At 38.5% G+C, this 20926-nt stretch overlaps 1 protein-coding gene and 1 pseudogene across 1 annotated transcript; both read right to left on the minus strand.

Annotated features, from left to right (window-relative positions):
• Positions 1-1087: 1087 nt before the first annotated feature.
• On the minus strand, positions 1088-1666 carry LOC132526548 (NXPE family member 2-like). Its single transcript, XM_060160889.1, has one exon. It carries the CDS (start codon positions 1664-1666, stop codon positions 1088-1090), a length of 579 nt encoding a protein of 192 aa, XP_060016872.1.
• Positions 1667-11545: 9879 nt separating this feature from the next.
• On the minus strand, positions 11546-20208 carry LOC132526549 (NXPE family member 1-like; annotated as a pseudogene).
• Between the last annotated feature and the right edge of the window lie 718 nt (positions 20209-20926).

Raw genomic sequence — 20926 nt, forward strand, 5'->3', positions numbered from 1 at the left:
CAAGGGCAGGGAACTATCCATCCCCAGGCCTGAACCACCTGTAATGGAGAAAATCACCTGACAGAACTGTGGCCTTTAGGAGAATAACGCTGATAGCCCACAGGTATTTGAACACTGAGAGTGCAGCGCTCACTGTTAATGAAAAGGACTGGAGTGGTTGCTATAGGAGAATGTCTCAATGCACATTAGTGTGAAAGCTTGCTTGCGCTATGTAAAAGTCTCTGCCCTTCTTGACTGAGTCTCTGGTGGTCACATGATCAGGGCCTCACAGAGCATGTGTTGAGGCCTCATAGTAAAAGACTTCTTTTTTAACAAAATTTTGTTGAAGTACAGTTGATTTACAATGTTGTGTTAATTTCAGCTATACAGCAAGGTGATTCAGTTATACATATACATATATATTCTTTTTCATATTCTTTTCCATTATGGTTTATCACAGGATATTGGATATAGTTCCCTGTGCTATACAGTAGGACCTTGTTGTTTATCCATTCCATATAGAATAGTTTGCATCTGTTAATCCCAGACTCCCACTCCATCCCTTCCCCACCCACTACCCTTGGCAACCACAAGTCTATTGTCTATGTCTGTGAGTCTGTTTCTGTTTCATAAAGGTTCATTTGTGTCATATTTTAGATTCCACATATAAATGATATCATATCGTATTTGTCTTTCTCTTTCTGATTTACTTCACTTAGTATGATAATCTCTAGTTCCATCCATGTTGCTGCAAATGGAATTATTTTGTTCTTTTTTGTGGCTAATATTCCAGTGTGTGTGTGTGTGTGTGTGTGTGTGTGTGTGTGTGTGTGTGTATACCACATCTTCTTTATCCATTCATCTGTTGATTGTTTCCATGTCTTGGCTATTGTAAATAGTGCTGCTATGAACATTGAGGTGCACGTATCTTTTTGAATTATAGTTTTGTCTGGGTGTATGCCCAGAGTGGGATTGCTGTATCATATGGCAACTCTGAGGAACCTACATACTGTTTTCCATAGTGGCTGTACTAATTTACATTCCCACCAACATTGCGGGAGGGTTCCCTTTTCTCCACACCCTCTCCAACATTTATTATTTGTAGACTTTAGTAAAAGGCTTCTTGGACACGAGTATCCAGGTTCTCACACAGTTCAGCACTTGAATTTAAAACCAGGGCGCAATCAGTATTGACATGGGAGGTGCCATTGGCAAACTGGCCTGTGAAGATCACCCTGTCATAGCCTTGGTTCCTTGCCCTCCAGAGAGCCAACACCCCTTCACTGGGGAGGATGAGCAGGACAGACAGAGACACCCGGCCCTCCCAGAACAGGGTGAAGCTGACAAGGTAGGTGCCATTGTTGAAGTCTGTCACCTTTCCCGAAGCGCCTGCCTTCAGGGCTGAGGAGGACATCCTGGCCCTCAGGAAATCCCCGCCATATTCCTTCCTGCGTCCCAAGTGGTTCCTCACCTCCAGCAGGACGTCTAGCTGATCCCCCCTGCAGTATGTGTCTCGAGGGCTGAGGAGGGTGGCTTTGCTGTGTGTGGCGCTGGTGGTGGAGCTCACGTGGGTGAAGGGTCTGGGTGGGATCAGCTGGTCTAGTTTCTCCTTGATCCCCTTTATTCTCAGCTCAGTCTCTGTTGGTGAAACTGCTGGATCCAGTGGTACTTCATGGTGTAAGACCATTTTGAAGGTATTTCTGTGATGCATAAGGGAGGCATCTCTTATTCACACCAAACTTGAAATGACAAAGACTGAGACATATTCTGTGTACACAGCTGAGCCTGTCTCTGTTAACCTTAAGGTTGGATTTATATCTTTATTAATATTTTACCACCAAAGAGTCCAGTCCAGGAATTTCCATAATTAAAGTGCAGAAAGCTTTTGGTAAAACCTATGTGTCAGTTGTTCCATTACTATTCCACTACTATTCCATAGGCTATTAAAGCCCATTAAAAAATATTTAAAGATATTAAAAGAATTCTTTTGATTAAGAAGTGGTTACAACAGTACATTGAAAGAATTAAATATTAAGAAATATTTCACTATGTGTCCTAATAAAATGAAAGGAAAAATCATAATAAAAAATAAACATTTTTAATAGTGAAATGTCAAGTTTTTTTGGTAGGTACCGCATAAACAAGGTACAGAATTAAAAAGATACAAAATGGAAAGAAGTATGGAAGGAGCCTCCCTCTTTCATTCCTGTCTCCTGCCACACAGTTTTCCTCCCAGGATTAATCACTCTTATCTCTTTTATAAATATCTTTCCAGAGCCTATGTATATATACACGTGTGTGCACATACACACACACACTACATATATTCTCTTTTCTTTTTACGTAAATCTTTTTACGTAAAAATTCTTTTTACGTAACATTATATGCATTGTTCTGTGCCTTGCTTTTTAATGTAAGGATATATTCTGAATATCTCTTCATTTTAGCACATACTGAGCTGCTTCAGTCATCCATTAAGATGGACACAAAGTATTTCATTGAATGGATGTATCATTCTTTAACAGTCACCTGTTGGTGGACGTACAGATTTTCCCCATTTTCTGCTAATATGGAAATTAATAACCTTGTACATTTACTCGGAAGTGGAATTACTGGGTTGAAATTTAAGGACATTTTTTAATGTGTATGTTCTAAAATATGGAAAGGTTTGTGGGTTTTTTCTTTTGACCACACCACGCAGCATGTGGGATCTTAGTTCCCTGACCAGGGATGGAACTCATGCCCCCTGAAGTGGAAGCGCAGAGTATTAACCACTGGACCAGCAGGAAGTCCAGGTTTGTGTTTTCGTTCTCGTAATTATCTTTACATAATATAACAAATATGTGCAATAGATTTACATAACACATTTAATATTCTTTTTTCAGCAATATCTGTTGACTCCCTACCATAAGCAGTGACCAAAATTATTTACACTGTCTTGCCCCAATTTCCTCCTCTCCACTACTGTATTTTTGTTCTTTAAATTATTTATCTTTGTGTTCACCCTATTTCCTTAAAAGTGTGTGTTTTAATAAAGTTATATGTATTATATGTATAACTATATACAGAATATTCTATATATACTATGATATATATATAGTACTATATATTATATATAATATATATTATCTATAATGTATAGCATATTATACTATAGTATATATAAGTACTATATGTAATAAATATATAATTGTATTATGTATAACTTGTTTATTAAAACACATATTTTTAATATTTATGTATATATATGTGTGTGTACTTATTAGCTTTAAAAAGTATCTTTAAATACCAGGCTGAAAATGATAAAGAAATCTCTCCACCTGCCCTCCACCATCTTTTGTTATTTATAACATTTCTGTGTTATCAGAGTTTATAATATCTGTGTGTCAGAACACACAACATTTATGGTTTTCCACCATAATCTCCCTAGTTTTGTTTTGGTTTTGGTCAGTACTATAGTTTAGTGGATTCAGTAATTGTTGTCATTCTATTTGTAAGAGTTTTTCATCATTTATCCCTTGTTTAACTGAGGCTGGTCTTCTACATTTTAAAAAGAAGAGTTCATAAGGACTATATAACCTGTGTTTGTTGTAATAGTTAGATTTTTTTTAAAAAAGTTTGAATCTATAAATAACCTGAGATTCATTTGATACGTGGTATAAGGTGAGAATACAAATTAACTTGTAATCTCCAGCAGTGTATGATATCTAGAGAAGCAATTTTGCTTATTATTTCTTTAACCTTCAGAAAAACGCAACTGTACAAGGGACAAATTAAGAATTAAAATATGCTTTCCTTCTAGGAAACTGAGACTTCAAACAGAAAAACATCTTCAATGAATTTGAGGATTTAGGGGAGAAAACAGTTCAAGTAATTAGCTACAGAACCTATGTTGGGAAGAAAAGGAAAATTGGGGCCAGGCGGAGTCTTATGAGTTGAAAGAAAATGAAAGAATCAAGGAAACAGTGCCTGGGACATAAAAGGCTTCAAGACATTTTTGTTTACTGGATTAGTGAGTGAATTCAAGGTGTAATGAGAGGGAGAGTACAGGCATACCTTGGAGATATTACAGATTTAATTCCAGATTGCAACAAAGCGAATATCTGCCTTAAAGTGAGTCACGTGAATTGTTTTCCCACTCCATATGAAAGTTATGTTTACACTATACTGTCATCTCTTAAGTGTGCCATAGCATTATGTCTAAAAAAACAATGTCCATACCTTAATTAAAAAATACTTTATTCTGGGCTTCCCTGGTGGCGCAGTGGTTGAGAGTCCTCCTGCCGATGCAGGGGACGCGGGTTCGTGACCCGGTCCGGGAAGATTCCACATGCCGCGGAGCGGCTGGGCCCGTGAGCCATGGCCACTGAGCCTGTGCGGCTCCAGACTTTCTTGCTAAAAGTGCTAACCATCATCTTGCCTTCAGTGAGTTGTCATCTTTTGGCTGGTAGGGGGTCTTGCCCTGACGTTGATGGCTGCTGACTGATCAGGGGGGCGTTATTAATTGGCCTAATTTCAATACTGTTGTGTCTCAGAATAGAGAGGCCTGAGGAGAGGAAGAGAGGGGAATAGCTGGTGGGTGGACCAGTTGGAACACACACAACACTTATCAATTAAGTCCATTGTCTTATATGGGTGCAGTTTGTGGTTCTCCCAAACAATTATAAGAGTAACATAAAGATCACTGGTCATATATTGCCATAACCAATAAAATAATAATGAAAAAGTTTTAAATATTGCAAGAATGACCAAGATGTGACGCAGAGATACAAAGTGAGCAAATGCTGTGGGAAAAATGGCACCAATAGACTTGCTCAAGTCAGAGTTGCCACAAACCTTCAATTTGTAAAAAATGCAATATCTGGACTTCCCTGGTGGCCCAGTAGTTGAGACTTCGCCTTCAAATGCAGGGGGTGCGGGTTCAATCCCTGGTCAGCGAATTAAGATCCCACATGGCTCGGGGCCAAAAAGCCAAAACATAAAACAGAAACAATATTGTAACAAATTCAATAAAGACTTTAAACTTGGTCCACGTTAAAAAAAATAACTTAAAAAATGCAATCTCTGCAAAGTGCAATAAAGCAAAGTTCAATAAATCAAGATATGCCTGTATTAAGTGTCTGTGGTTAAAAAGTGTGAGATATCAGTTGGGTGATAACAAGGTTCCAGGTGTGGCCTGTAAAGTGTGTTGTCAAGATATATTAGATATGAAGGTCCCTGGTATGTAGAAAGAAAAAAATCACCAGAAGGCTTGAGGTTTGGATTGATTTGGGTGTGGGATCTAAATTCTTTCTGGGCAATGGAAGAATTTTTTGGGAGGCGATGAAGACTTAACCAGCTACATAATTATTTTGTGAATATGAGGAAACAATCAACTCTATGAGGTAAGTCCTATCTTATAGTTATTTCATAGATTAGGAAATGAAGCAGGAAGATATTAACTAATTTGCCTATGGCCATAAGAGGAATAACTGCCAAAGTCAAGATACAAGTCCAGGCAATCTGACTCTCAAGCTTGTGATCTGACCATACTGCAGCCCCACCTCCAAGCGTGTGTGTGTGTGTGTGTGTGTGTAGTGGTGGTGGGGCAGGTGTTGTTCGTTTATGTGACTGTGACCCTAGAGGATGGTGCAGAGGCTGAGCAGCATGATACTCCTAGATTTGGTCACATCAACCAGAGCCTGTCCTATAGGGCAGCTCAGGGAGCTCTGGAGTCTGTCTTGCATGTATAGTTTAGAAGGAGACTGTTCCATTCCATAGTTACCCTCATCCCCTAAGACTGAGCTGGGTCGCAAGGGGAGGAGACTGAAAAATTTTTGAAACTCTTAGGCATTTCAGAAACTGTGATATTTCTTTAAAATGTACTGGACAATTTATCCATTTGTTCAACAGACATTTTAGAATCTGTCTTTACTAAGCATAGTAAGGGGCATTCAAAGCAAGATCCCTACTCAAGAGTAATATAAAATTTAGTTGGGGACACAGGTTAAGGCAAAGTAAGTTTAACTCTATCCATCTCATTTACTTTAGTCTCTCAAGTTACAAAATTGGGTGTTAACAACTGAGGGAATATTAAATCTTTCCCAATTAAAAAAACTTTCCCACCCTCAGTATATCACCAGGCAATTTAATGCCATGTTCTTGGTCTGACCTGGGATAGGCTGAATTCTGAGAGAGGTTTTATTGAGAAAGTGCAGAACCTGAACCTTTAAAAAAAAAAAAATCTTTGTGGAATTCTTCAGTTGTAAAGATGATCCATACATGTAGCCCTAATATAGGTGCTAGCAGTGTTTTACGAATCATCTTATTTGAAAACAAAGCAGACAAGGGAGGGCCTGCATATATAGGCACATGGAAGATGAGCCCTTTTGTACATGCTGTTCCTTCCAGAACGCTTTCCCTCTAGGTTGCTCCCTTTGTAACCCTTCTTTTGCGTCCCTGAATTCTACTCATTTTCTGGTATTATTTCAGATATTACTTCCTCCAGAAGCATTCTCTGGACTCAATGCTGGGGGGTGACTCTGTTTCCCCTAGCATCCTTTCGTAGCAGGTATCACACTGTATTGCAATAGTTTGATACTGACTGGTATTCTCTCTTGTTTAACATTATGTCCACACCCCGAGGCTGCCATATAATAGTTGTTGAGTAAACAAGTGTTCATTTAATGAATGATTCTCAGAGCAGAACCTCGTTCTTCCTACAGTTGCTTCAATATCTTCTTTTTTTAAAAAAAATTAATTAATTAATTAATTTTTGGCTGCATTGGGTCTTCGTTGCTGTGCACGAGGCGGGGCTACTCTTCATTGTGGTGCGTGGGCTTCTCATTGCGGTGGCTTCTCTTGTTGCGGAGCACAGGCTCTAGGCGTGAGGGCTTCAGTAGTTGTGGTGCACGGGCTCAGTAGTTGTGGCTCACAGGCTTTAGCATGCAGGCTGTTGTGGCACACGGGCTTAGTTGCTCCATGGCATGTGGGATCTTCCCGGACCAGGGCTCAAACCCGTGTCCCCTGCGTTGGCAGGCGGATTTTTAACCACTGTGCCACCAGGGAAGTCCCTCAATATCTTCTTGATGGGGATCTTTTAGGTTCTCAGTATGTGTCATTAGCATAATCAAAAGGAGGGAAATCAAAGACAAGGTGATTGCATTGCAAGTGGCTGCATGTAAATTTTTGGAGAAAACTCAACTCTTTTCTCCAAGGATCCCTGGTTCCTTTTAGTGAGGAAGGCTTCTTAGAGACCACAGTCTAGGTGCTAGGAGTGATTATTGCTAATGGGTTATTTTTGCTTCTGGGCCTTTTCACTGGATAGAGCTAGGAAATATGTCTATTTGAAAATAAAAAGAATCATGAGCTTATACAGATGTTTCCAATTCAATTTTTGAAAAGTTTGTTTTAACGTCTTTAATTTTTTTTACTTGCATTTTTCTTTTTCACTAAAAACTCCATTTCCTGATATCACTAACATAAAAATTTGCCTTATCCAATAAAATGTAAAAAACAGTTACAAAATAATAATATCAGTATTAGTTCTAATAAAAAGACTGTTGTGTGAAACTTGGGATTTTTTTCTAGCTCTATGTATCCTTAGAATATATTCAACCATGGAAGTACAGTCAAAATGCTGTGTTCTTAAGTCTCTGAAACACAGAAAAACATAGTTTTGTGTCACCAACTTGACTTACAGCTAGGTTTATTTATTTACTTATTTTTTCATTTTTAGGAATTTTTTTCTTTTTGGTTTAAGTTTTTAATACATAAATCATATATATGGTTCCAAAACCAAAACTATGTAACAAAGTATAAAAGAATCTTGCATCTATACATGTCCCTTCTACTCTGAATTCTGCATGCCTTTATGGATTAACTTTTTATTTTTCATCCAGTGGTTCTGTTGTTGTTATTGCAGTTATAAGCAAATACAGCTGTGTCTATCCTTCCCTTTTAATTACCTAAGAGGTTGCACACTATGTACTGCAACTTTTCTCATTTACAGTATATCCTGAGACTAACAACATTAGTTTGTAGAGCTCTCCCTATTCCTTTTCATGGTGGCATTGTGTTATCTTGAGAAGATGTATCGTAATCTGTTTGGTCCCCTATAGATGCACATTTTGTTTGTTTTCCAACTTTTTGATATCACAAACAGTGCTCCAATGAATAATCTGTGTAGAGTTGTTTCATAGTTTTGTTAGTGTCTTTGAGAATGCTGGGTCAAAAGGTAAATACATATGTACTTTTTCCAAATATTGCCAAATTTCTCTCCACCGGGACTGTACCATTTTGAATTCCCATCAGGATGTCTGAGAATGACTGTTTCTCCACAGTCTCTTCAATATCATATGTTTTCAAACTTTGGAATTTTTGTCATCTTGATAGAAGAGAAATGGTATCTCAGTGTAGTTTAGATATATATTTCTTGTTCTGTGTTTAAGGGCCATTTTCATTTCTTCAACTAAATTGCTTACTCTTATCTTTTTCTAATTTTTCTATCTGGGCCTTTTTCTTTTCAATTTTAAGAACTTTTTATATAATAGGCATAATAGTTTTTTGTCAAGGATGTAAGTTGCAAGTGTTTTTTCTCTATTTGCAATTTATCTTTTTTTTTTTTTTTTTTATTGCGGTACGTGGGCCTCTCAGTGCTGTGGCCTCTCCCGTTGTGGAGCACAGGCTCCGGACGCGCAGGCTCAGCAGCCATGGCTCACGGGCCCAGCTGCTCTGCGGCATGTGGGATCCTCCTGGACCAGGGCACGAACCCGTGTCCCCTGCATCGGCAGGCGGACTCTCAACCACTGCGCCACCAGGGAAGCCCTGTAATTTATCTTTTGACTCTGCTTATGGTTTTCGGGGGGACATGTAAAATGTTTTTATTTTTACATAGTCTGACTTATCAATCTGGGGTTCTAAGTTATGTGGACACAGAGAAAAGAGAAAGTACTTTATTCTATGTATTACAAATGTCTTTTCACAGTTTTTGGTTTATTTTTTTGCTCTCTTAATGGTATCTTTTGATAGCTGTTCCTGATTTTAATGTACTAAAACTTACCAGTATTTCCCCTTCTGATTAGTGTCTTTGGAATTCAGTCTAAGAAAACATTCTACCTGGAAGTCATAAAGTTATTTTCTTATATTATCTTCAACAGTCCAGGAACTATTTATTACTGTGCTGATCAAACTATGCTCTGAGGACCTGTGCTAATTCTGAACTGTTTTTTTACTGGTCCATGATGAGACAAGTACAGAGATTGAGAGTATGCATTCAGAAACTTTTATGGTGATGTGACATTACATAGCGTGCAAGAGGACTCATCTTGCTGATAGTTCTGGTATGATTGAACTCATGTGGTGAGTCAGGCATCTGAGATTTTGGATATTTTTAAAAACATGGCTCTTTTAAAAAATAATTAATTTATGGCTGCATTGGGTCTTAGTTGCTGTGCGCATGGGCTTTCTCTAGTTGCGGCGAGCTGGGGCTAATCTTCATTGCGGTGCACAGGCTTCTCATCCCGGTGACTTTTTGTGCAGAGCACCGGCTCTAGGCACGCGGGCTCCAGTAGTTGTGACATGTGGGCTCTAGAGCACAGGCTCAGTAGTTGTGGTGCACGGTCTTAGTTGCTCCGCGGCATGTAGAATATTCCTGGACCAGGGATTGAACCTGTGTCCCCTGCATTGGCAGGCGGATTCTTAACCACTGCACCACCAGGGAAGTCCAAAAACGTGGCTCTTTACTACAGAGAGTGTGAGATGTATTCTTCGAGAAGCTTGATTGCTTTGCTTTTCGCATTTATGTCTATGATCTCCCAAGGACTGTAGGGGTCCAATTTTATTTTTCCCATATGGGTACCCTGTTTTCCCAGAACTATTTATTGAAAAGGGTCACTCACTGCTTCCCTCACTGCTCTGCAATGGTCTATTTGTCAGGAGCCAAGAGTTCTGTTCTCTGTATTCTGTTTCATTTGTCATGTTTCTCTTTGCACCAGTACCACACTGTCATAATTCTATAAATAGCTTTAAAATAAGTATTGATATCTGGAAAAGTAAGTTCTGTAACCTTCTTTTTTTAGAAGTATCTTGATATTTTTGGCCCTTTGAACTTTCTTAGAAATTTTAGAATCATATTGTCAAATTATGCATGTGCACACAGGTACACACACACACACAACCTGTTCAGATTTTGATTGGAATTGTGTTGCATTTATAGGTCTGTTTAGTCTTTCAATTTGTGGCTGGAGAGTGGTATGTGTGTGTGTGTGTGTGTGTGTGTGTGTGTGTGTATCTTACACATTGTTGTATTTATTCCTATCTTTTGGGTTACTCAGTGTTTTTGATAGTTCACTGAGTTGTACTTTTAAGTTTTGTGTACACTCCTAAATATATTGTTATGTTTTACAATAGTGATGGTTTTAAAACATGCATTTACAATAGGTCAAAAGTCCCAAATTTCTAAAATTAAATATAATACAACATAAGATACCATGGGATTTTAATTATATTTTCTAATCATCTATTGCTACTATGAGGGAAATTATTAATTTTTGTATGTTGAGCTTGTATTAGGTCACCTTCTAAATTTTTATATTTAGCTCTTTTTTTAAAGAGAATGTTCTTTTTAAAGAGAATGTTTCTTAAAGTGAGTGATCAGATAACCAGAAGAGTTACTTCTGTTCTTTCTGACACATACAGCCAGGACACTGTTGAATAGAAATAGTGACAGGCATTCATGTTTTCTTCCTGACCTTAGTCAGAAACGTTTGTTATGTTTCATTCACTAAGTGATGTTTATTGTAGTTTTCTGGTAGATAAATTTTAAGTTACAGGAGCTTTCTTCTCTTCCTAGTTTGTTACTAGTTTTCCCCTCAACTTCCAAAGAATTTGTGTTCAAGTCTATCAAGATTTTTGTTTTAAACTAGGTGCTGGCAAACTATGGCCTAGAGGTCAAATACGTTTTACCACTTTTTGGGGGGGGACCCGTCATCTAAAAATGGTTTTTGCATTTTTAAAAAGTTGGGCAAAAATCAAAAGAAGAATAAAAGTATATGAAATTCAAAATTCAATATCCATAAATGACGTTTTATTGGAACACAGCCATACTCATTCGTTTACATGTTGTCTTGGCTACATTTATGCTTTCATGCTACAATGGCAGAGTTGAGCAATTGTGACAGAGGTAATGGCCTGCAAAGCCTAAAACATTTGCTATCTAGCCCTTTACAGAAAAAGTTAGATAACCCCTGTTTTAGACCATCATGATGATCACTTTTATTCTCTTTTACCCTACTAAAGTATCAAATAGGATGCTTTCCTCCACAAGTAATAGAAATCATGACCCAAATTTTACTTACAGAATAAAAACATTCACATGTAGACAAGCTCTGGGCATGGCATAATCATTCTTCATGTCTGTTTTTTTGGCTTTGCAGCCTATATTGGTTGTCTTTGTTCTTAAGTGTCCTCCCTGCCCAGATGGAATCTTTTAAATTTGATTTTCTTTGTCCCTAAAATAAGTAAAACTTCTCTGACAATACAAATAGGATTATTTGCCGACTGGTCCCTAGGGATTTTGTATATTGTTTTAACAAATGTAGTTTAAGTACATGTTAGTCTGATTTCCAATCATATGATCAGGTGTGTGGATACTATTGGTGCCATATGCAATGGTGCTATCCTAGGTATCAATGACACCTACATTGAAATTTTTGAAAATGTCCTTCCTGGTAAGATATTGAATGTTAACCGTGGATGTCTCCAAACCTCTTTGTGTCTATGTGTATCTCCCTGATGTTTTCTGTTTTAAGGATCATTTTAATGTCCGGGCTTTTTAGGAATAGTCATTCAATAGCCTTTCCAACACTGATGGCCCTGCGAATGAAAATGTCAACGCGGAAGGGTCTGAAGTGCTAGCCAAATGTGGTGATGGCTGTGTTTCTTTGATGATGATGGCTGATATCTGGTCAGTTTCCTGGGATATAATCCTCATCTTTCACAGAATAGGAAAGTGATAAAAGGGTAGCTATATTTTCCCCACTGACTCGGAATGTGTCTGTCTTTCTGTATCCAGAGGGAATTGTTTCTTAAAAATTCTAGTTCCATGAAGATAAAAAATTTTAGTGCTGATAAAAAAATAAATAAACCTTCTAACTAGAAGGACATGATTAATATTTTTAAAAAGAATATCCTACCATTTCAAATGCTCACCCATCAAGATTATTTCTGACTGGATAGAGTACCTGTTCATATGTGTGAAGTGTCAATCAAAATGTAAAGTTTTCATTGGAATTTATAAACAGGAACAACATTTCTTCTGAGAGAGGGAATACAATATATTCTAAATTAAAAGGCTCAAATCTAGAAAGATAAGTGAAGTTGAAAATAAAACAGCCAAAATGAGAGAATACTTATTAAAAGTATTATTAAATACTTATTAAAAGTATTTTTATACCAGCCTGAATTTAATACTTATTAAATACTTAATACTTATTAAATACTTATTAAAAGTATTTTTATACCAGCCTGAATTTCTAAAAGAATATAAAATAGTTACATACTTTTTACAACTTTGAGTAGGTAGTGCGTCCACTACCACAGGGTAGAGTCTCCCAGGAGGTAAATGAGTTTTCCTTTTAAACATCCATTTATCTTAATTGTATTAACTGAATCTTGAAGTTCTATCATTTCTTTGCCATCTTTGCTGATGCTGTGCTGACTTAGACCTTGGTCTCTAACCTGAATATCACTGGTCTGACAGTTGGTGTCCTTGTATAAAATCACTTACCCTTGTTCAATTAACGAAGCAATAATTTATTTCTTCTGTGAACGTTTTTTTCATAGGAATATTTTTAAACATTTTAAAAATAGCTTAAAAATAACATATCCACATTTTAAAAACTTCAAAAAAGCTTAAAATATCTAACTTGAATTCATATTTTTAAATAGGATTTTGCTAAAAGTGACATGCAGCAGGCAACACAAACCAATATTCTTAGATTTTTCCAGTGAGTTCCATTAGAATTACAAGCTCTCTTGGCACATGGTCTGTCTTCCAATGTATCTCAGGTAGCAGTGCACCAAGAGTTTTGCTATGGGGTAACAGAGATCATCAGATTCCTTACCTGTCATGCTTCCTCGTCACTTGCTGTGTCACTCTCCTACCACTAGACCAGTGCATCGTATTTTGTTTTGTTTACATCAGCACTTCTGTACTAATATCATATTCTGTATTAGATAGGAAGAAAATAATAATGACTTAAAAATACAAACCTATTTATCCCTCATATAACAGTCATATAGTGAGCAAGCCAGGACTAATATGATGTTGCATGGTGTCAGGGATTCCAGTTCCTTCTGTCTGCTTGTTCTGCTTTTCTTTTTTCAGGGGGGCTGGTGTGATACTCTTAATTTTATTATTCCTTTTACAACTTTACTGAGATTTAATTGGTGTACAAAAAAACGCATATACTTAACGTGTACAGTTTGATGAGTTTGAACATGTGCATAAACCCATGATGCCATCACCACAATTAAGGTGCTGTTCTTAACCTATGACTTCAATCCCACGGTCTAACATGGCTCTTTCATCTCTTACCATTATATCTACAGTTCAGCCAGTAGGAAGGGGAGGGCTAGTTGTTTTACTTTTAAACGCATGACCTAGAAGTTTCCCTTATCATTCCACTCACAATCCTGGCAAAAATCTAGTTATGGCCTTAACTAGCTGAAAGAAGGCTGTGGCCTTTAGTTTGTGACAATGGACCCAGCTAAAATTATGGTGTTCAATTACTGAAGAGGGAGAGGGGAACGGATATTGGGAGACCACCTGCTTCACTTTCCGTGCTTAGCCCCATGTAGGCCTTGTGGTCTCTGGTTGCCAATGTCCACATAATAGTCATCAACATGGTTGTTCTGTGCATGTAACCTTTGGACAAATGGCAAAATGGTGCTGATTGCAGAACTGGAAAAATTCTGGATTAGCTATTCCTTGATGACCTGGAGGAGTTGTTAAGTCCTGGAGATTTTGGCCTGCTAAAGAGAGTTTTCATAATCCTATGAAATTCCTGTGTTGGAATTTCCATGTGACATGTTTGACCTTCTATGATGTTTGACATCATCACATCCTGGATGGCTGAATATCATAACCGTGGAAACTTAACATTGCTCTACCCATCCTAATAATGCACTGGCATACTTTGGTGAGAAAGATAGCCTTTGAGTTTATTATCATAAACCATATCTTGTATAATATTAATGTGTCAGGGTATTCATTTTTGCCAAGTGTCAAACTAAGCGCTCTGCAGGACTATTTCAAATATATAGCAAATTCTCTTATGATCAGTCTTACATGTTTATTTTACTTGATAATTTTAGAATAGGCTTGAATATTTTTAAGAGTATGTTAGTAATAGTTTTAAGATTCCATTGTATTTATTGATTAGTTTAGGGATTGTGGCAGGCAGACTAATGGCCCTCCAAAAATATCTACTTTATAATCCCTGAGACCTGTGAATATGTTACCTTCCATGGCAAGTGGGACTTTCCAGATATGATTACGGGTATGGGTTTTGAGCTGGGAGATTATCCTGGATTATCTGGGTGGGACCAATCTGAATCACTTTAGTTATCAAAAGTGGAAGAGGGAAGCAGAAAAATGGGTCAGAAAGATGTGGTGTGAGGACTTGACCCACCATTGTAGCTTTGTAAAAAAGGAGGAAGGGGGCTGCGAGGAATGTGGGCAGCCTCCAGAAGCCTGAAATGACAAGGAAACTGATTCTGCCCTAGAGCCTCCAGAAGGGAATGCCGTCCTGCTACACCTTAATTTTAGCCCAGTGAGACTGATGTTGAACTACTGAACTACAGAACTGCAAGGTGATACATTCTTGTTGTTTCAAGATGATACATTTTTGTTGTTCAAGATACTTTGTTACAGCAACAATAAGAAAATAATGCAGAGATGATTGACATTTTTTTCAGTATCAAGTCATCCCACCCAGAAACAAACAGTATTTTTTATCTATTTATATAAATTTTATTTTATATCACTTAGTAGCAATTTAAATTGTCTTTCTGTAGGTCATGCACATTTTGTTAAATTGTGAATTAGCTCTTTAAAGTACAAAGCAGATTGCATCACTCTCTTCCTTCATTGTTTTTTTGTAGCTTTCGAAAACTTACTGAATAAACACTAAAATCCTCAGCTTTGTACTTGAGAGCCTTCCATGATTTAGCGTCTTCCTTTTTTAGCCTCATGCTTCACCACATGCTCTCACTCCTTTGGGCTGTTGAACAAAGTTCATGATGATTTTGCTCCTGAGTAGAGTTACCAGATTAAAAAAATACAGAATACTAAATTGAATTTGAATTATTTTTAAGGAGCAATAATTTTTTAGTGTCAGTATTTCTCGTGCAATATTTTCCCTTTATCTCATGTCATATGCATAAGAAATTAGGAATTACTGAAATTGAACTGACACTTTGTATTATTATTTGCTAAACCTGGCAACCTTACTCATGATCTTTATGAGTTTTCTCTTTCACCTCATTCCCTGTCTACAGATATCCTTTGGGGCTAAGTCAAATACCACCTTATCATAAGCCCTTCTGCCTTTTTACTTCCTTCATAGAATTGGTAGGTTAAATGTCTTTCAGATTGCAGCCTTGCTGAACATTTATTTTTCTCCATTTGCCCATAACGCCTCATATCTGTTAGAATCTCAATAAACATTTGCTGAATAAATGAATAAATATTAGGCAATAAATCAGTTGAGGTACATCTCAAAATGATTGTTATTGGTAAACTCTTAGGCTTTAAAGAAAGTTATTTTAAAGCTAAGTATAAACATTGTTCTTTCATAAGTAACATGGCTTTGTGTTTAACACTAAAACACATTTAATGAAACGGAAAACTCCATATAAAACTGCTAAGTGCATCCACTAAAGGTTAGGAAGGTATGCCCACAGAGAATTCGGCTAACTAAACCAAAATGTTCCTACTCTGAAGCTGTGGGTATCCATCAGAGATTTGTACAGAATGTCCCCCAGACAGAATCACTGACTCTAGGAGATGCATTCCTGGGTTTAAATATGGATGTAGGATATGAATACTTTCCCCTTTGGGATAAATTGAGATGAAATCTGTTATAAAGAGAGTTTGAAATAATTTCCTTGAATTGATTTCTCTCTTTAAAATCCAAGGTGATTGACACCACAGACCCCTGCTAGGAATGGTGTTCCTGGAAAATCGTGATTGCTAGGGTTGATTCTGATAAAGTCTCCTCTGTGTCAGAATGTCTCTTAGAAGATCCATGCCAAGCACCACCTACCACAGGACAAAGCAAACTTACTGTTATATGAGGAGACATCAATGTGGTTAAGATGTTTCATCATTTCAACTCCTATACTGGACCTTCAAAAATATAAGACAACAAACTACCCTGCTGTCTGTTGACACAATACAAGTAATAGAAGCTTGTGAGTGAAGGATAATTTAAAATTTTCTACAACTGCAAGCTATTATGGTTGTTGTAAATATTGTATCTATTGGGCATTGTATATGAATTAGGATTTTTTATTGTATATCCATTGTATATGCATTAGGAAAACTATTTACCTTTCTGGGAGCACCTTGAAGTCCAGGGCAGCTCTGCTCTTCTGTCACATGCAATCAGTGTGTCCTGGAATTTTAGTTTCAAAGTATTTATCTAATCTGAAAGTCCTCCTCTCTCTCTACTTACACATCACTTATTCAAGTTCATACAGTATTTTTCTCAGATTACTGTCAGCCTCTAGCCAGGCCGTCTCAATTTTATCCCATCTAAATTCTTCAACACAACTGCCAGAGCATCCTTTCTTATTGCAAATGCAACTGCATTACTGCTTAAAATCTTTTATTTTAAAGTTGTTTATTTAAAATCCCCATCACTTACCTAAGGAGTTCAGGCTTCTTAGCCTGGCATGAAGACCTCTTCTCATAGGGTTCCTGCTTCCCTCTTTATATATGTTTTCTGCTATGTTTACCTTCCATTTTTCCTAGAAACTTGCTTTCCGAGGGTTGTAATCTTTATGAAGGAAGGTAATATATTTGCCTGGTCCACTGCTGTGTCCCTGATACCTCACAAAGTGGCTGGCAGAAAGTCATGTTCAGTCTGATGCATGAATAAATATACACTGCATTTCTTTCCTCCAGTGGATGAAAGACTCTCTGACTCTCCTACTTCAAAGCTCTTACGCTCCCTTTGATTCACTCTTTGTTCCAGTCCTGTGTACATGTGTAGGTAAGCGGTAGCAGGCAGAAAGGGGACACGGGGGAATGGGGACCCAGGTGCCAGGTAGTACAACGGATATAAGTGGTACCTGATTCGCTACTATGGATGTCTCTTCAGGTTCAATCCAGAGAAAGGAAGGGATCAACACATTTTCATCCTTACTGGGACTTAGGCATAAGGACACTTACTGGGTAGGAAGAGATTTGGTGAGGGGTACCATCAGAGATCAAAGGGAAAGAACAGAAACCCAACTGTGCTTTTACTTGTTTCAGAAGGGAATCAAAGACTATTGATCAGAAGCCAACACTTGGATAACTCTGTAAGATCTGAAATGCATGTTATTTTTCCATGTTTGCTATCCATACTTTACTTCCTCTTAGCATATTTTTTGGGAGCTTAAGGGGAAAAGACTGTAAGCTTGACTTAGAAAACTGCTGAGAAAGGGGTTGCTGAGAACCTAGCATTCCACTCTATGGCCAAGCTTAAGGAAAGTGAATTCCCAGGAAAAGAAAATGGATCCCTAGGGGGAAAAAAAAGAATGGAAAGGGAAAAGGAAATGGATTGAGACTTACAGAAAGTTAGAAAAGTAGCCAAAGAGTCTGGAACTGATAGGTTGTCTCAGGGATTGGCCCACAGGTTCTGGGATTTGTGGTGGCATATAAGTTATCCTTTGTAAATTCCCAAAGTGACTCATGAAGTGTTTTGCAACTTATGGTAGAGCTGGCAGACCAGGAAGTAAGTATGTTTGTGAGGAATGGGAGAAAATCTTGGCATTGACACTGCCATGATTGATATGAGAAACATGCTTACACCCCAGTTTATGGAGGTCTGTTCAACCGGAGGCTTCCGAAAATCACTAGATCACAACTCAGGGAGTATGGAGGACTCCTCCAACCTGATATCTGAGAATATCTGAGAATACCTGATCTTGAGATCAACTGGGGATGACCAGTAGGAAGGAGTTGGATCGTTGGAAAGATGACTCAGGTTGCAGTGTGGACAATGGATTAGAGAGGGTAGGCTAGGCAGAAAGGAATCTGTGACAAGTAATCTAGATGAGATGATGATGATCTGAACTCAGGTAAGAGCAGTAATCATGGAGAGAAATGGATAAATGTGAAAGATACTTAAGAGGTAGAATCTACAGAATATGATATGGGGGATGAAGAAGCATGGATGTTACCATACACTTATCAAGGAATCCTTTTCTGGTGTAACATCTATTAACTAACACAGCAGAATACTTTTCCATTGAACATATTTTGTAGAACCTAGGTCTACAGTAAAAGATATGACTGAATCTAAGAATACCAGTCATCATGGAGAAGGACAGGCATATATAATATAGTTCACCTTGGGCAGCCCTCTTTTATTGAACATCTGAGTGAGAATGCCAACCCTGGTGGTAGGAGTCATGAACAGGGGGCTCAGGAAGATGCCGCATACCTGATCAGACCTTAAAGAGGCATCTGAGAGGGTCATGCTCAATACATATATATATATTTTTGCGGTACGCGGGCCTCTCACCATTGTGGCCTCTCCCGTTGCGGAGCACAGGCTCCGGACGTGCAGGCTCAGCGGCCATGGCTCACGGGCCCAGCCGCTCCGCGGCACATGGGATCTTCCCAGATCGGGGCACGAACCCATGTCCTCTGCATCAGCAGGCGGACTCTCAACCACTGCGCCACCAGGGAAGCCCCATGCTCAATATTAATTGAGGTAGGCAATGTAGCTCTGCCTGTGGGCACCTCTCAGGGTATCTAAAAGTATACTTAGCTATGAAAAAAAGCTTCTTCCTTGACAGTAAGATAAGAAATTTCTCCATTCCTGGTGGTCATGTCAGTCAGGGCCTCACAGAGTGTGTGTTGAGGTCAGAAAGTAGAATTCTTGGACACGAGTATCCAGGTTCTCACACAGTTCAGCACTTGAATTTAAAACCAGGGCGCAATCAGTATTGACATGGGAGGTGCCATTGGCAAACTGGCCCGTGAAGATCACCCTGTCATAGCCTTGGTTCCTTGCCCTCCAGAGAGCCAACACCCCTTCACTGGGGAGGATGAGCAGGACAGACAGAGACACCCGGCCCTCCCAGAACAGGGTGAAGCTGACAAGGTAGGTGCCATTGTTGAAGTCTGTCACCTTTCCCGAAGCGCCTGCCTTCAGGGCTGGGGAGGACATCCTGGCCCTCAGGAAATCCCCGCCATATTCCTTCCTGCGTCCCAAGTGGTCCCTCACCTCCAGCAGGACGTCTAGCTGATCCCCCCTGCAGTATGTGTCTTGAGGGCTGAGGAGGGTGGCTTTGCTGTGTGTGGCGCTGGTGGTGGAGCTCACGTGGGTGAAGGGTCTGGGTGGGATCAGCTGGTCTGGGTGGGATCAGCTGGGATCCATGATCCCCTTTATTCTCAGCTCAGTCTCTGTTGGTGACTTTGACAGGCTCGGTGATGTTTTAGGGTATGGGGACTTTGTGGAGCTGTTCCAGTGGCGGAGGGAAATGGGTAAGTTAGAGTGAACCAAACTGAAGGGGCAAGGAATGTGACATACTATGAAATGAACCTGTCCAAATAATTTTTACTTATTCTGTGTTTGAATATTTATTTACATATTATCATCAATTTTATTTAAACTCTGACAATTTTGAATAAAATGTATACTACACATTTATCTTTAACCTCAGTGTTTTTGAGAATGCCTGAACAGTTGTAGATAAATATATTAAATCCAAAATATAGAGCTCAGAGAATACTTATGAGTAATAAATTGATTCCAGTGCATTTACTCTTCCTTTTCTTATACATCTTATCACCAGTCATCATTACCTTCTGTTAGTTCTACTTATGTATATCTTTTACCCTTGTCTAATAGTCTTTTCTTCCCCAACTGTATTATAGTTCAAGTCACCATTGTTTATTTCCTGAATTGCAGAAGTCATTCCAAGGGTCAAAGCTTCAGTTCCGCTTTCTCCCCAATTAATTTTCTCCATTGTTGCTAAATCAGTCCGTCTCAAGCAAAACTCTCTTCACGTCCCTCCCTGCTTAAATCCCTTCAATGGCTTCTCATTACCCTGGGGGTAAAGTCTAATTTTGATATGGCTTTATGCTATGACCTCTTTTTTAACTCTCTCTAGTTCCTGCCACTCCTTTTTTGCATTCTATTGATACATTTTAATGAGTAACTGTTTTTATTATCTGGAGCTGACCTTCCTTTCCTTCAGCTCTCACTCTTTATTAATACACCTCTTCCAGGATGGCTGGCCACCTCCACATTTTCCCCCAAACCACCTAAACATCCGTTAACTTCTTACTGAAAAATCTTTAGAACCTTAGAGGTTACTTTTTATCCTTTTAGCACTAGATCATGTTTTTATAGGTTCTCAAATTCAGTAATTTCCAAATCTTATCGATAGTCAGAAGTGCCTGCAAACTTTTCTAAAAATATGGATTCTCAAGCTGCAGCCCAGATCAGCTGAATCATAATCACTAAATGCCTTGCCCGAGAGTTTATGTTTTTCAAAAGCCTCACATGAAATCAAGTCAGGTAATTGTGAGAACAATGGTTATAGACTGGTGGTTGTCAACCCTTTTGTACTTTAGAACACACATAAAGCTTAGACAAAAAAAATAGGTCCACTGCACCCCAGCAATAAAATCAATAAGACCCACGTGGTTGGTACAAAGCAATAGAGTAAATCAAAAGGGACA

Source organism: Lagenorhynchus albirostris, chromosome 9 (assembly GCF_949774975.1).
Source record: "Lagenorhynchus albirostris chromosome 9, mLagAlb1.1, whole genome shotgun sequence".
Lineage (NCBI taxonomy): Eukaryota > Metazoa > Chordata > Mammalia > Artiodactyla > Delphinidae > Lagenorhynchus > Lagenorhynchus albirostris.